Source organism: Pipistrellus hanaki (assembly GCF_964339955.1).
Source record: "Pipistrellus hanaki genome assembly, chromosome: 5".
NCBI lineage: Eukaryota > Metazoa > Chordata > Mammalia > Chiroptera > Vespertilionidae > Pipistrellus > Pipistrellus hanaki.
Window position 1 is genome coordinate 23,853,840 of NC_140507.1, and position 14,700 is coordinate 23,868,539.

At 36.3% G+C, this 14,700-nt stretch overlaps 1 protein-coding gene across 3 annotated transcripts in view; it reads left to right on the forward strand.

Annotated features, from left to right (window-relative positions):
- NR3C1 (nuclear receptor subfamily 3 group C member 1) overlaps positions 1-7,692 on the forward strand; it is a 99,363-nt gene extending 91,671 nt beyond the window's left edge. For all 3 annotated transcript variants that reach the window (XM_084884983.1, XM_084884982.1, XM_084884984.1), the window contains exons 8-9: positions 2,832-2,989; positions 3,535-7,692. In XM_084884983.1, the coding sequence (XP_084741109.1) occupies positions 2,832-2,989; positions 3,535-3,687 (311 nt within the window). In that variant the 3' untranslated portion in view covers positions 3,688-7,692. The remainder of the gene's footprint in view (positions 1-2,831; positions 2,990-3,534) is intronic.
- The last annotated feature ends 7,008 nt before the right edge of the window (positions 7,693-14,700 follow it).

A 14,700-nucleotide genomic window follows, 5' to 3' on the forward strand; every position in this document is an offset into this window, starting at 1 on the left:
GTTACTACCGTGTTTCCCCGAAAATAAGACCTAGCGCATGGAAAGATAAGACATCCCCTGAAAATAAGACCTAGCGCAACTTTGGGAGAAAAAATTAATATAAGACACTTTTATTTTCGGGGAAACAGGGTAATAGATCTGCCTTTCATAAAATGTTAAGGGAAGTTCTTTAGAGGAAAGGAAAATAATATAGGTCAGAAACATCATCTACACATAGGAAGAGTATTAAGAATACATGAAGATAAAACTTATTTTTTTTCATAATTAATCTAACAACTATTTAAAGTATTAATAATGTATATTGTTTGAGCACAACATACGGATAAGCTGAATGAGTGACAGCAATGTTAATAGGGATGGGAGGGAGAAGTTAGGAATACTCTGTTTTAATGTAGACTGCAGTTGTACTATAACAACATGGGCTTGAACTGCTCTGCTCCATTTATTCATAGCTTTTTTTTTTCCCCCCAATAAGTAGTCTTTCTTTTGTATCTATGGGCTTTACATCCTTGGATTCCACCAAATGCAGATCGAAAACTATTTTCACATTCCCAACTGAAGTTGGTTGAATCCACAGATAGGAAGAGCCACCTGTAGAGTCAGAAATTATACCTGGATTTTCAAATGCAAGGGGATCCGTACCCCTAACTCCCACATAGTTTAAGGATCAACTGTAGTTGTCAATGCAAACTCTAGGGCAACCACTAACAATAATTTAATTTTTCATCACCATTTATCCCCTCTATGAAAAAAAATAACTTTGAGAAGAAGTAATGATTGATATACTGAGAGAAATCATGTCATATGAAATGCTCAATGAAAACTAGAAACAGCAAAAAAAGAGAAGACTAAAAAGGAAATGAAGAACAAGTGCCAAGAGCAGATAATAGTTACAAACATGGCAGGCAGTGCCCAGCCATATCAGACCATTGCTTTTCAATGTGAATGGTCTAAACATACCAGTAGTCTATTTTTAACTTATTTTTTTGTTAATGGAGGCTCAAACAAAGTTTGCCACTAAACTTAGTATATAATATTACAAAATGTACTTAGGCAAAAGGGAAGTAAAGACATTTTTAAGAATGTTAAAATAAGTGGTAAAAAAAGAAAAAGTGGTAAATATGTAAATAGATTTAAACTAACTTTACTGAATAAAATAACAGTAATGTCTTTGGGGGGTTGAAAATAGAATTAAAGTATACATTAATTACATATAAGCAAAAATAAGAATTTGGTAAATTAAGACTGGGTGTTTACATTTTAAGTACGACAACTAGAAATACAAAGTGAACATAAAGTACCAAAGCATTAGGGGAGAAAGAATAACATAGTAAGAAAAAATCCAAAAGAATGAAAGAATTGAGAGGAGCAGGGAAAAGCATAAGAGGAAGTAACAGATGGCATAAATACATTCAAATGTATAAGTAATTTCACAAGAGGTATATCTAGATAAAGATATTTGACAGCTTAAGTAAGAGGATATACTATGCATGGTATAAACCCAGTAATGGCAAACTTTTTTGTAAAGGACCAGATGGTTAATGGTTTCAGCTTTGCATAGTCTCTGGTATAGCTACTCAATTCTGCCCCCTGTGGCAGGAACACAGACCAGGCTGACTGCCAACAAAACATTATTTACAAACACAGGCTGCAGGTGGGGATTGGGCTTGGAGCCATAGTTTGCTGACCACTGCTTTAACCAAAAGAAAGGTGAGGCAGCTGCATTAGTATCAAAATAGACTTTACGGCAAGAAAACAAAGTTCTATATTTAAAGATACTCATTACATAAAAAGCATTCCATTCACCAGGAAAATATTTGTAAATATATGACCTCTAAAAACATGAAAGCAAAAATTCTTGAAACTACAAGGTTAATTTGGGATGGATGAAATTCTTTTAAATATAAATATAAAATAGGGCTGAAACCGGCTTGGCCAGTGGATAGAGTGTCGGCCTGTGGACTGAAAGATCCCAGGTTTGATTCCGGTCAAGGGCATGTACCTTGGTTGGGGCACATCCCCAGTAGGGGGTGTGCAAGAGGCAGCTGATCGAAGATTCTCTCTCATCGATGTTTCTCTCTGTCCTTCTCCCTTCCTCTCTGTAAAAAATCAATAAAATACATATATTTTTAAAATAGGGATATTATAAACCATGCAACTGATCAGTTTTCCCCTTTGCATTGGCTGATATAATGCTCAGGGCAAACAGGTGGTTGATCTCCAGCAAAAGTCTAGAATACTTTTGGTACCCATTTGAGACACAAATACACTGAGTAGCCAGATTATGTGTTCAGAGGTCATAATAATCTGGTCACTGTGTGTGTGTGTGTGTGTGTGTGTGTGTGTGTATTACATTAAAAATAAGATTTCTCTTTAGATTGGAATCATATCAACTCAGCGTTGATGCATTAATTAACAAAATGCATTGCATGATTTTAAGGGTGTAAGTGACTGGTAATGTCACATATATTCCAGGATGTTAAGGTGGAATAAAACACTGTTGGTGACGTTTTCTTTATGTTTAACCAAACGGAAGGGCAGAATGGCAGGCAGTGTGTTATTTATTTGGTCTTCATGACAGCTTTGTGAACTGGAGAGGAAGATATCTGCACAATTTACCTAAAGTTAAGGCCTCCAGTCTCCCATTGGCCCCTATTCTCTTGGCTGTGGTTTCACGATCCTTTGAAATGCTTATGTTTTAATCGAGTGCATTAAAAGCATATAGACAATGTTAAGTCATGGAATATGCTATTGATAATAAATGCCCTACTTGCTTGTATGAAAAGTTATCACAAGAAGTTTATTGAACTGACTACATCTTAATCTTTTAGTTCCTAAGGAAGGTTTGAAGAGCCAAGAGCTGTTTGATGAGATTAGAATGACCTACATCAAAGAGCTGGGGAAAGCCATTGTCAAGAGGGAAGGGAACTCCAGTCAGAATTGGCAGCGGTTCTACCAACTGACAAAACTCTTGGACTCCATGCATGAGGTAAGTGTCAATCACAAAGCCAAGTGTTAAAAACTTCCTGGGATATGAAGTTGTGTTCTGATTAGTCTATGTAATTATATACCGATTTATTTCCCATTTGTGGATACTGATAATGGTTTGAGTTCAGTTTGGCCCACAGTTTTCCTGAGGCCAATTATGGAATTTCATTTCACCTGGTCATGTGCCTGTAGCGTCCTGATGCCAGTACAGAGTTCAACAGCACTGTTTTTTTAAATACAGAATTCCCTGGCTTTGCTTGATTAATCCATTAAATTAGAATATGTCTTTCCTGTGTTATAGTACTGCAGTTCATCAGGAAACACTCAATTACATATAATTCTACATCCAATTTAAGGGATTTAAGAGGTCTTTTGTACCTGAGTGCTCATTTATTTAAACTTTTTGTTTTTACTTGGGGAATTCCAGCAGAGATTGGGTATATTCTAAGTCAGACATTTAAAAAGAGAGAGAGAGAGGCCAACAAGCATGAGATGTTCCCACTGATCGGATTTTAAGGCTAATCATTACCATATCTTCTCTTGTAGGTAGTTGAAAATCTCCTTCACTTTTGCTTCCAAACATTTTTGGATAAGACCATGAGTATTGAATTCCCAGAGATGTTAGCTGAAATCATCACCAATCAGTTACCAAAATATTCAAGTGGAAATATCAAAAAACTTCTGTTTCATCAAAAGTGACTGCCTTAATCAGAAAGGTTGCCTTAAAGAAAGTTGACTTTATAGCTTTTATTGTACAAACTATCATTTATCCTATAGCGGTTATGTTGTTTTATTTTTTTGTTTGTTTATGTCTGATGTTTTTGTCTTGTTTTAAACACGCACTACATGTGGTTTATAGAGGGCCAAGACTTGGCGACAGAAGCAGTTGAGCCCTTGCTTTTCAGTGATGGGAACAGTAGGAAGTGATAGTTGGTGGATCCTGGAAATGAGAAACAATGAGGTGGGGTCATCTCCTTGTTGGAGAAGGATGGCACTCTAGCCACCAGTGCCCAAAGCCTGCTTAATGAACTTCCTGCTCATACTTATCACAGTTGGCTGGATAAAATCTTCTAGACTTTTTGTTGGTGTATTTGCCCTGTATAGTTAGGATAAAATTTTTTGATTTATGCATGGAAACCTGAAAAAAAAGTTTACAAGTGTATATCAGAAAAGGGAAGCTGTGCCTTTTATAGCTATTGCTGTCTGGTTTTAACCATTTCCTTTATATTCAGTGAACTACGCTTGCTCATTTTTTCTTACATAATTTTTGTATTCTAGTTATTGTACAGTTGTTTAAGATGATGGGCAACTAGTTCATAGCTTTCCTAAATAAACTCTAAACATTAATATCTTGTGTGAAAATGGGTTGGTGCTTCTAACCTGATGGCACTTAGCTATCAAAAGATCACAAAAATTGACTCAAATCTCCAGTATTCTTGTAAAAAAAAAAAAAAAAAGCTCACATTTTGTTTGTGTATGTATATATAATCATACACTTCAGTGGAGAATTAGAGGTTGTGCAAATTAACCACCCTAACTGGTATCGAGCACCTACCTGGTCCAAACCTGCAGGGTAAACCATAGGTGATGGTTGCAAAAGACTAATTTAAAAAAACAAACACAAAAAACTACCAAGAGGCCCTGTCTACACCTAACGCCCTATCCTTACAATGGTTAAATGGCAAGAATGAGTTTCCCGTCTTTCAGGACCTTTTGTTGTAGTTTGTATAACTTCTTAAAAGTTAAGATTGCAGATAACTAGCTGAAACAAAACTGAGGGATTTTAATCAGACCAAGCAATTCCTCTCACTTTACCCAAAAAAATGAAATCTCTGACGTGGCAGAAGTGGCTAGACACCCATTTTCACATTCCCGCCTGTCACACTGGTCTCCTCTCCTGGCGACACAGGGAAGCTCGGTTGCTGCTCCCTGTGACTTAGGCTGCGAGTCAGGCTCCCTGTGTGTAAACCACACCCGCCCATCCTGTGTGCCATGGAGTTTAACAAGTCTTGTGGATTTTTTTCCTCACTGTTGAGAATTAATCATTTTAAACAGAATAGAAGCTGTAGTAGCCCTTTCTGTGTGCACCTTACCACCTTTCTGTTAACTCAAAACTCTTACTTATTAAGCCACAAGAAATTCAATTTCTATTCCAGGTGGCCAAATTATTTGTGTAATAGAAAACTGAAAATCTAACATTAACAATATGAAACTTCTAATATATTTTTATATTTAGTTATAGTTTCAGATATATATCATATTGGTATTCACTAATCTGGGAAGGGAAGGGCTACTGCAGCTTTACATGCAATTTATTAAAATGATTGTAAAATAGCTTGTATAGTGTAAAATAAGAATGATTTTTAGATGAGATTGTTTTATCACGTTATATATTTTTTGTAGGGGTCAGAGAAATGTCGGTGGATAACCTATATGATTTATAGTGTGTGCAGACATTCATACAGGACAGGCAGCAGTGGTCCCAAACACCAAACGGGTTTGCTCCCAGGGAAGAGGGAGATGGAGACTGGCCCTGAGGCTCCCTCCCGCTCAGATCACAGATCACAGAGGGAGTCACCCTGCCTCCCAGCATGACCACCCTCTCATTCCAGCGGTGAGTCTGGCTGACTAAACTGACCCTTGTGCTAAAGCGGGTGAGCAGGAGCCAGCAAGGTTGTGCTCACACATGGACAGGCACCAAGAGCAGGGTTACTTTCACAGACAGCCTCACCAACAGTGTAATAGAAACAGAGGTTTGAGAAGTTTGGCAATAATATGCACAGAGGTACCAGCAATATGTGAATCTCATTGGTTGCCAGTAATACACTAATTCCTTTTTATCCTACGAGAGTTCATTTCCAGACAAATGAGGGTGTTTATGTTTTCTTTGAATGCTTTTTGAATGTTTTTTTCAGTATTTTGGAGAAATTATTTAATAAAAAAATAATTTGCTTTTTGAATGCTCTCTAAAAGGGAATGTTCTTTTTGTAATGGTTTAATTTGGTTCAAAGTATTTTAAGGTTGTTTGTAACCCAGCTGGATGTGAAATTTCGGGTGCCTAAGAAATATCGCTTTATTATTATTATCAATGACAGTGTTAAGAATCAAACGGAATTTCTGAAAGTTCACTTATAGAATGTTATATGGTTAAAATAAGAAAGCACATCAGACAATTATATTTTAGTCCCAGCATCCTCAGCTCTTAAAAAATAGAGGTCAGTGAAAAAAAATGACATGCTCACTTTGTTGTTAAAAAAATCAACTGACATTCATAAAACTATAGGAGGCTGTACATTAGATGGAAAAATAAGCTCTGCCCTTTTTGAATATGTGGAAAGGAAGTTATCTTAATTATGTTGTTCCTCTAAAAAAACAATTATGTTGTTTTTTTTTTTCTTCCACTTAAATTATGGATTTAAGTGGAAGAAAAAAAAAGAGGTGCTATTTGAAAGTAGCTTCATTTTCGGTGTATGTGGTATCTTGCCATCCGAAGTTACTTAAGTTTGTAATGTCAATGAGAGTTGGTGACAGGCCTAGATGACTCCCAACAACCCCTGAAAAGTATTTTTAATTACTGGGGGAGAAAAACTACCCTCTTGGTGTTTTTAGACCTTGCTATGGGATGCAAGTGCTTTTGGGGTATATTTACCCAATTGTCTAAGAATATAGGAGGGGAACCTCAAGGAGTACCTACCTTCTCCTGAAACAGGAAATGCCATCCCCAAAGGAAAACTAACAGGGTCCGGGTCTATGGAGAGCTTGGTAATCAGCACAGGATGGATTTGGACATGGAGATAAAGGAAAGCCAAAAGCCAACCTCACTTCAGAATTGGGGGGCGAGGGGAGCAGTTCCAGTTTTACTTATCTATACATCCTATTATCATTGAGTCTTATCATTTTAGTTCTATGTTAAATACCCTATACTGCATCTCCATGGAACAAACAGTATTATTGCACTTTGATCTGTCAGAAGTCTAGAACCATGGCAGCCCTCAGTGGCCTTCGAACTCGGTCGGTCGTTCAGACAGTAGCTATAGACGAATGTGTGTTTATGTGCCTGGGTTGAGAGTTGAAAGGGAAAATAAATTAGTGTGAGGAGGACTCTTGAACCACTTGGAGTGGAAGTTTCATCGTTTTCCTGACTTTACCAGTCAGCCTGGTCCAACAGGATTAGTGACCAGGACTTTTGGGAAAGAGCCAGCTCCTCACTAGGAAATGACTGAAAGGAGTTTATTTTCTGATGAAAGGCTATATGAAAAGACCCTCCTCAAGTAACTTGCTTAACTACAAATAGATTTAAGTGTGTCAATATTCTATTTTGTATATTAAACAAATGCTATATAATGGGGACAGATCTATATTGTGTATGGCATAATTAAGAAGCTTTTTCATTATTTTTTATCATAGTAATTTTAAAATGTGTAAAAATTAAAAACCGTGACTCCTGTTTAAAAATAAAAGTTGTAGTTTTTTATTCATGCTGAATAATCTCTAGTAAAAAAAAAAAAAGTCTTTATCTACGCAGTGAAATGTCAGACTGTAAAATCTTGTGTGGAAATGTTTAACTTTTGTTTTTCATTTAAATTTGCTGTTCTGGTATTACCATACCACACATTTGTACTGAATTGGCAGTAAATGTTAGTTAGCCATTTACAGCAATACCAAATATGGAGAAACATCATAATAAAAAAATCTGCTTTTTCATTATGTGACTCCAACATGCTTCTGTAGAACTCATGCAGTTACAGTTTTCCTCCTTTTGTCCTCCTTTTTCTACTGAAAGTAGTTATCACTTCAGATACCTTCATATGTGAAAGTGGACCTTGTAACAGTGAACTGCCTGTTAGTTTGGCATACATTCAAAAAGAGCTTAACCCTGGTGCAACAGGCCCGACTGTCCCATCCATGCCTCGTGGCCACGTGCCAATTACTAGAAGAGGGCAGAGGGAAGGCTTCTCCAAATTCAGCAGTCTGTCACAAAAATGGTATTTGTGAAAACAAATGTTATCTAGCCAAAATCCTTACCTTATTTTAAAATGAATTATCGCAAAAAAAAAGCATAATTTAGTGAATGTCGTAGCAATGTTGCACAACTATTCTATACAATCTATTCATTCCCAAAAAAACATACTATCTTGGGGTCATATCCATGATTGGGTAATCTAACAAACTTTTCCTATAAATACTCGCTTCTCCACAAAGGAAAAAAGCATTATGGCTGAAAAACCAAATTTGACATACGTCTACGTATCTGATAAATATTGAAGATAGAATATGAGTAAGAAAAATCCCATCACTGTCCTCCATCACTTACAGTATGTGGTTGGACACGTCTGTGTACAAACTTCCTTCCCAATGTGTTGGGTACAATGCAGAAATACCAGATAGGGCCCAGTATGTATACACATTGTTACTTTACCATTCACTTCAAGGGTTTCTTTTACATCTGTAGGACACCTCAAACATTATACCAGTTACTCCCCAGCCACTGGATGAGTGAAATGGAAACGAGTGCTGAAGACACTAACTCCATTTTATAAAAAGATTTTTCAAAAGGAAACAGGTTCAGTGTTTAAACACTGGTCTCTAGCTGCTAACTCCCACCTAATTGAAGTCTGAATAGAAAGTCTAATGAGGCCATTTACTATATGTCTCTGATCTACAAGCTTCCCAGGGAACTGGTGTTTTCTGTTTTTAAATTTCACTGTTTTATATTTACTGAGCACTTTGTACCAGATAACAAGTTTTAATATATTACCTCATTTCAGCTTAGCATTCTCTAAAGTAGGGGTGTTGAACTCAATCAGAGAAGGGGCCAAAATCTAAAATCCAGCCTAAATCGAGGGCCGAATGGTTTACTGAACAGTCATAAACTGACAATGTCATAAACTGACAGCAGAGTGCAGTGATGACAGCGCGGTGCGGGCCACATTGCAAGGCCTGGCGGGCTGGATTTGGCCCGCGGGCCTTGTGTTTGACACATGTGCTCTAAAGTATAACTGTATTATTATTAGCATCATTGCATTTCTCTGAAGAAATAGTGGCCTAAAGAAATGAGTAACTTGCCTAGCTTAGAAGTGGTAAAATAGGACTTTTTCTTTTAACATGCCATCTGGCTCTCAAGTCCATGCTTTAAGCACCACTAAGAAATTATTAATATGAGTCTCCAAACCAGGTTCAACGAGCTCATATTAAGCATTGTGTATCAGGCCTTTTGATCTGATTTAATCTAATCCCTTTTGCTACCCTCTTTCCCCGAAAATAAGACAGTGTCTTCTATTAATTTTTTCTCCCAAAGTTGCGCTAGGTCTTATTTTCGGAGGATGTCTTATTTTCGGGGAAACTCGGTACACATTAGTTTTGATCTATTATTTAAACAATGATATTTCCTCCTCTTAAAACCCTGTGTCCTATCCTCTGGAGATATGGGTGGTGAAATATAGAAGCTGCCAAGAAATAACAATATTCCAGTTTTATCAAATACACAATAAGGAACCGGTCTCACTAGTATCCCCAGGAAAGTCAACACACTTATTTCTTCAAGTGAAGCAGAGCATATAGGCTACACTCAAAGGAAGGAAGAAAGATGTTTATAAAAACTGATACAAGTCAGAATTTATTCTTGGTTTGACAGAATAAGAGCCAGATTTTGGGTATAGAAAAGAGGTTGAAATTACAGAGGCATTTACACTAGCTGAATACTTTTTAGACCTTCAACTAATCTTTCCTACTTGGTAATAAGTAGCTTTTAACAGCATTAATAACTTTATAGCAATTTCTTTGGTGAAAATACCCAGCCCTTCTTGTATCAGGCTTCTGTTTTCTAAAATGAAACCATACTTTGGTAGGGAAACATTTTTACTTTATTTGGGTACAGACATGTTAATCTCCAAACAAAAGAGTTCACCCAAAAACCTTCCCTCACTTTCCCCATTATTGTCTCTAATAAGAGAAAATATACAATCTACTCATCTATACCTCACCAGAACTAGTCAACAGAGTATGTATATACAATGTAAGTCATTTACATTCTATGGGTGTCAATGTGGCACTTTATGAAGTGCTGTCCGAGTATACCCGGGGCTCTGCTGGAAAGAATAGAGGCTATCCAAAGCCATTAGGAATTTTGCTATGATTTCATGGATCTGAGATAATAAAACTCCAGGTGTGTGGGGGGGGGAGGGAAGGTGCTACATAAAAACCAAGCAAGGGCTAATGGAACATGAGACTATGTCATTTCCTGACCAGTTTCTCTGCCCACACTGGGGCAGGCATGCCAGATGAGCCAATCTGAAGAACACTAAGGCAACACTAAAACTTCAAAGGTTCCTGCCCACACGAATCAAAGATGCTCATCAATTCTACTCTAGTGTATCTATGAAATATGTACACACAACAGCAAACAAACACCTAAATGTTCACAACAGCCAGGGAGTGGAAATAACCCAATGTCCATCCACTGATAAATATAGAAATAAATTGTGGCGTGTTCATACAAGAGAAAACAATTAAAAAAAAAAAGAGAGATAATGATGTATACTATAATAAGGGTGAACCTCAAAAACATCATGCTACGTAAAGAAGTTGGACACAAAAGACTATATTATTTTATTCCACTTATATTAGATGTCCAGAAAAGGCAAATCTATAGAGAAAGCAAGTCAGTGGTTGCCTGTGGTTGGGGGTGACATTAGGGCTTAAGTGAAAATAGACCTGAGGGAACTTCCTGGGGAGATGGAATGTTCTAAAGCTGGATTATAATGATGGCTGAGCAATTCAGTACAGTTAATAAAAACTGTTAAAGTGACTATATTTTATGGTATATGAATTATATGAGCTACATTTATTTTTAAATATCTATTTTTAAAACATCAGGGTTCAGAGGATTTAATTGCCCTTCACCGGTATCAGGAGCTGACACAAAGAATGTTAAATGCATACAGGCAGGTGCAGCTGTGTTTAGGAAGGCCTCTGAGAAGAGGACTTCATTGTGTGGATGTGGAAGGGTGGGCTGAAGGTTAGCAGCTCGGTTACTTACTCATTTCACAGTAACAGATTTCCCTGATAGTTAATGAGATGCATGTGCTCGCCCTGAGATAACAGCCAGGTACAAAGAGATCGCCAACATGACAAGTAAACTGCTAGCACATGACTGCCCATTTTAAATACACAAGAATGTGTGGCACACATACTGTGTTATTAGCTGTGAAGCCCTTAGTAGTTACAACTTTATAATGAGACAAATCTGAGTTCAAGTCTTGCTTCTGTCACTAAGCCTGCAGTCTTGGGAAAGTTCTACAACCACATTAGACCTGTTTCCACATCTGGAAAATGGGACCAATACATCTTAAAGGAATGTGAGAATTAAATGAGATAAGCTACACGGAAGCTGCTTAGCTCAGTTCCTATCATACAGCAAGAGCTGCAGACATCTTAACTGTTTTTGAAATCCTCAGGGACATTTAAGAGGAACGGGACATTTTTTCAATGCTCTTCCCAGAAATGTATAGAAAAAGTCAACGTGAATAAGGAAAAGAGATATGAATACAGGGACTGTATACAAATTTCCAACTTCACATACCCTGATTAATAAAGGTTATGCATCTGGCTGGGGCAGGCTGTTATGTTACTGGCCTACATTTTCATTCTCTCTTCTCATATTCCCAGCTGTCAGGCCTTGACAAGGGTCACCCAGAGGCATTGCACATTCTTTCAGAAAGCATCTTACATTTCCATCTAGGATCTCAAAGCACAGATGAGCAGCACCAAGGCAGTGGAGATCAAAAGAGAAGGAGGAAAGTTATAGATTTAGTTGAACTAGTCTTTTATACAGAATTTTTCCTGGTCAATAAGAATTAACAACAAAGAAAAGGAACCAGCCTGTTCATCTGTTGCCCCACATGAAGTTTCCCCTCTCATTAGCATTAATGAGAGGAGGATGAGCTGAGCTCAATGTTAATATTATATCTTTTTTGTATATACTCAAAAGAATTGAAAACATGTCCACACAAAAAACATATACAAATATTCATAGCTTGTATCATACTCATAATACTTAAAAAAATGGAAACATCAACTAAATGTTCATCAACTAATAAATGAATAAAATGTGGTAAATCCACACAATAGTACTTGGCAATACAAAAGAATGCTACAAAATTTGCAAATATGCTAAATGAAAGAAGCCAGTCACAAAAGACCACATACTTTATAGTCAATTTATACTGGGTAGGGCAAACAGGTTACAGTTGCTCATATGGAAAATAATACAATAATTAATAATTCAAGAGTAATCACTTTTGCATACTCAACTATAAATCTACTTTTGCCCAATCCTGTATTAGGTGTCCAGAATAGGTAAACAAGGCAAATCTATAGAAAAAGTAGGATCTGTGGTTTCAAGGGGCCGTCGGAGGGAATATTGAAGAGTGAGCACTTACTGGGAACTTGGTTTCTTTGGGAGTAATGGGAATGTTCTAAAATTAAATAGTTGACAGTTGCACAACTCGAGTATAAGAAAAGCCTTTGAATTGTATATTTAAAATGGATAAATGTTATGGTATCTGAGTTCGAATTCAAAAAAAAAAAATAGGTCACTTAAATAACCCAATATCTATTAGTTAAACTGAATTTGTAGTTCAAAATCTTCCCAAAGAAAACCCTAGGCCCAGATGGTTTCACTGGTGAATTACGGCAAATATTGAGGGGGAAAAATAATACTAATTCAACAGAAATTCTTTCCGGGAAAAAAACTAAACTGAAGAGAAGGAAATATTCCTCAATCCATTCCTTGAGGCCAGCATTACCCCAATATCAAAATTAGACAATTATAAGAAAACTACAAATTAATATCCCTCATGAACATGCATGCAAAAATTCTAAACAAAAATTTGGTAAATAGAATCTAATAATATATAAAAAGGATGACATACTAGGCCTGAGGGGTTGTTACCCCAGGAATACAGGAATTCACATTTCAAAGTTAATCAATGTCGTTCACAATAGAGGAAAACTGAAAAAAAAAACGACTAGACTTCAAAACATTAAGACACCAAATTACTATGTGACCCAGCAATTCCACTTCTAGGTATATACCCAAAAGAACTGAAAACAGTACTCAAGCAAATAACAGCAGCACTATCCACATTGGCCAAAAAGATGGAAATTGCAACAGTCCACATGCCCATCAATGAATGTGTGGATAAGTTCATTGCCATATATATATATATATATATATATATATATATATATATATATATATATATATATATATATATATATAATGAAATATTATTCAGCCATAAAAACGAAGTACTAATTCACACCACAACATATGGATGAAACTCTAACACATTATGGTAAGTGAAAGAAGCCAGACACAAAAGGTCGCAAATCCCTAGAATAGATAAATCTATAGATACAGGAAATAAACTGGTGGTTGCTAAGGGAAGGGGATAATGGAGAAAATTTACTTCATGGCTAAAGGTTTGACTTTGAAATTATGGAAATGTTTTGAACTAGACAGAGATGGTAATTGCATAACACTGAATAACCTAGATGCCACTAAATTACTTGTTTTTAAATGGTTAATTTTGTTATATTAATTTCATTTTAATAAATTACCATTTTTTTAAAGCTACTAGAATCAGTGAGTTTAGCAAGGCTGCAGGATACATCTGCAAACCACCTTAGCACCTGTTTTAAATAAAATGTTTTGCAATACAGACATTCATTCATTCATGTGTTGTCTAAGTTGCTTCCACACTGCGATGGTAGAGTTGAGTAGTTCTGACAGACACAGATGGCCTGCAAAGCCTAAACTATTTTCTATCTGGCCTTTTACAGAGAAGGTCGGCTAAGGTCTGGGATTACAGATCTATAGGCAAAAATTAATTTTTCTATGCACCAAGAAATAATTACAAATTGATGATTGAAAACAATACCATTTACAATAGCTTTAAAAATATGAGATACTTAGAGATAAATCTAGCAAAATATGTGAAAACCCTGTACAGTGAAAAACTACAAAATATTGCTGAGAAAAATTAAAGATAATTTAAATACATGGAGAGATATATCTGCTCGTGTAATAAAAACTTAACATCATTAAAATTTCAAGTTTCCTCAAATTGACCCATAGATTAATGTGATCACAATCAGAATTTTGGCAAAATTTGGTGGAAATTAGAAGCAAATTCTAAGATAAAATACGTAAATGAATAGACCTACAATATCCAAAACATCTATGGAAAAAAAAACAAAACACAAAGTTACATGGCTAACTCTCCCTGGCGTCAAAATTTATTATAAAATTACAGTAATTAAAATGGCATGGTCCTGGAATAAAAAGTGTCCAAATTTCTGTAGACACTGATTGTCCACAGGCAATGCAATGGAGAACGAGCCTTTTCAACCAGCGTGTGGGAACAACTGGTTATTCATGTTTTAACAAATGAATCTGGATCCATACCTTGCACCATATTCAAAAATTAACTCAAAATGGAGCACAGAAATAAATGTAAAATCTAAAACTATATAATTTATAGACTAAAACATAGGGGGAAATCTGTAGCCTTGAAGTATATACATACAATGGAACATAATCTAGACCTAACAAAAAGGAGATTCTGCCATCTGCTCAATAGTGAACCCGGGGGACATGATGCTAAGGGAAATACGACAGCCATAGGATGACAAATCCTGCCTGATGCT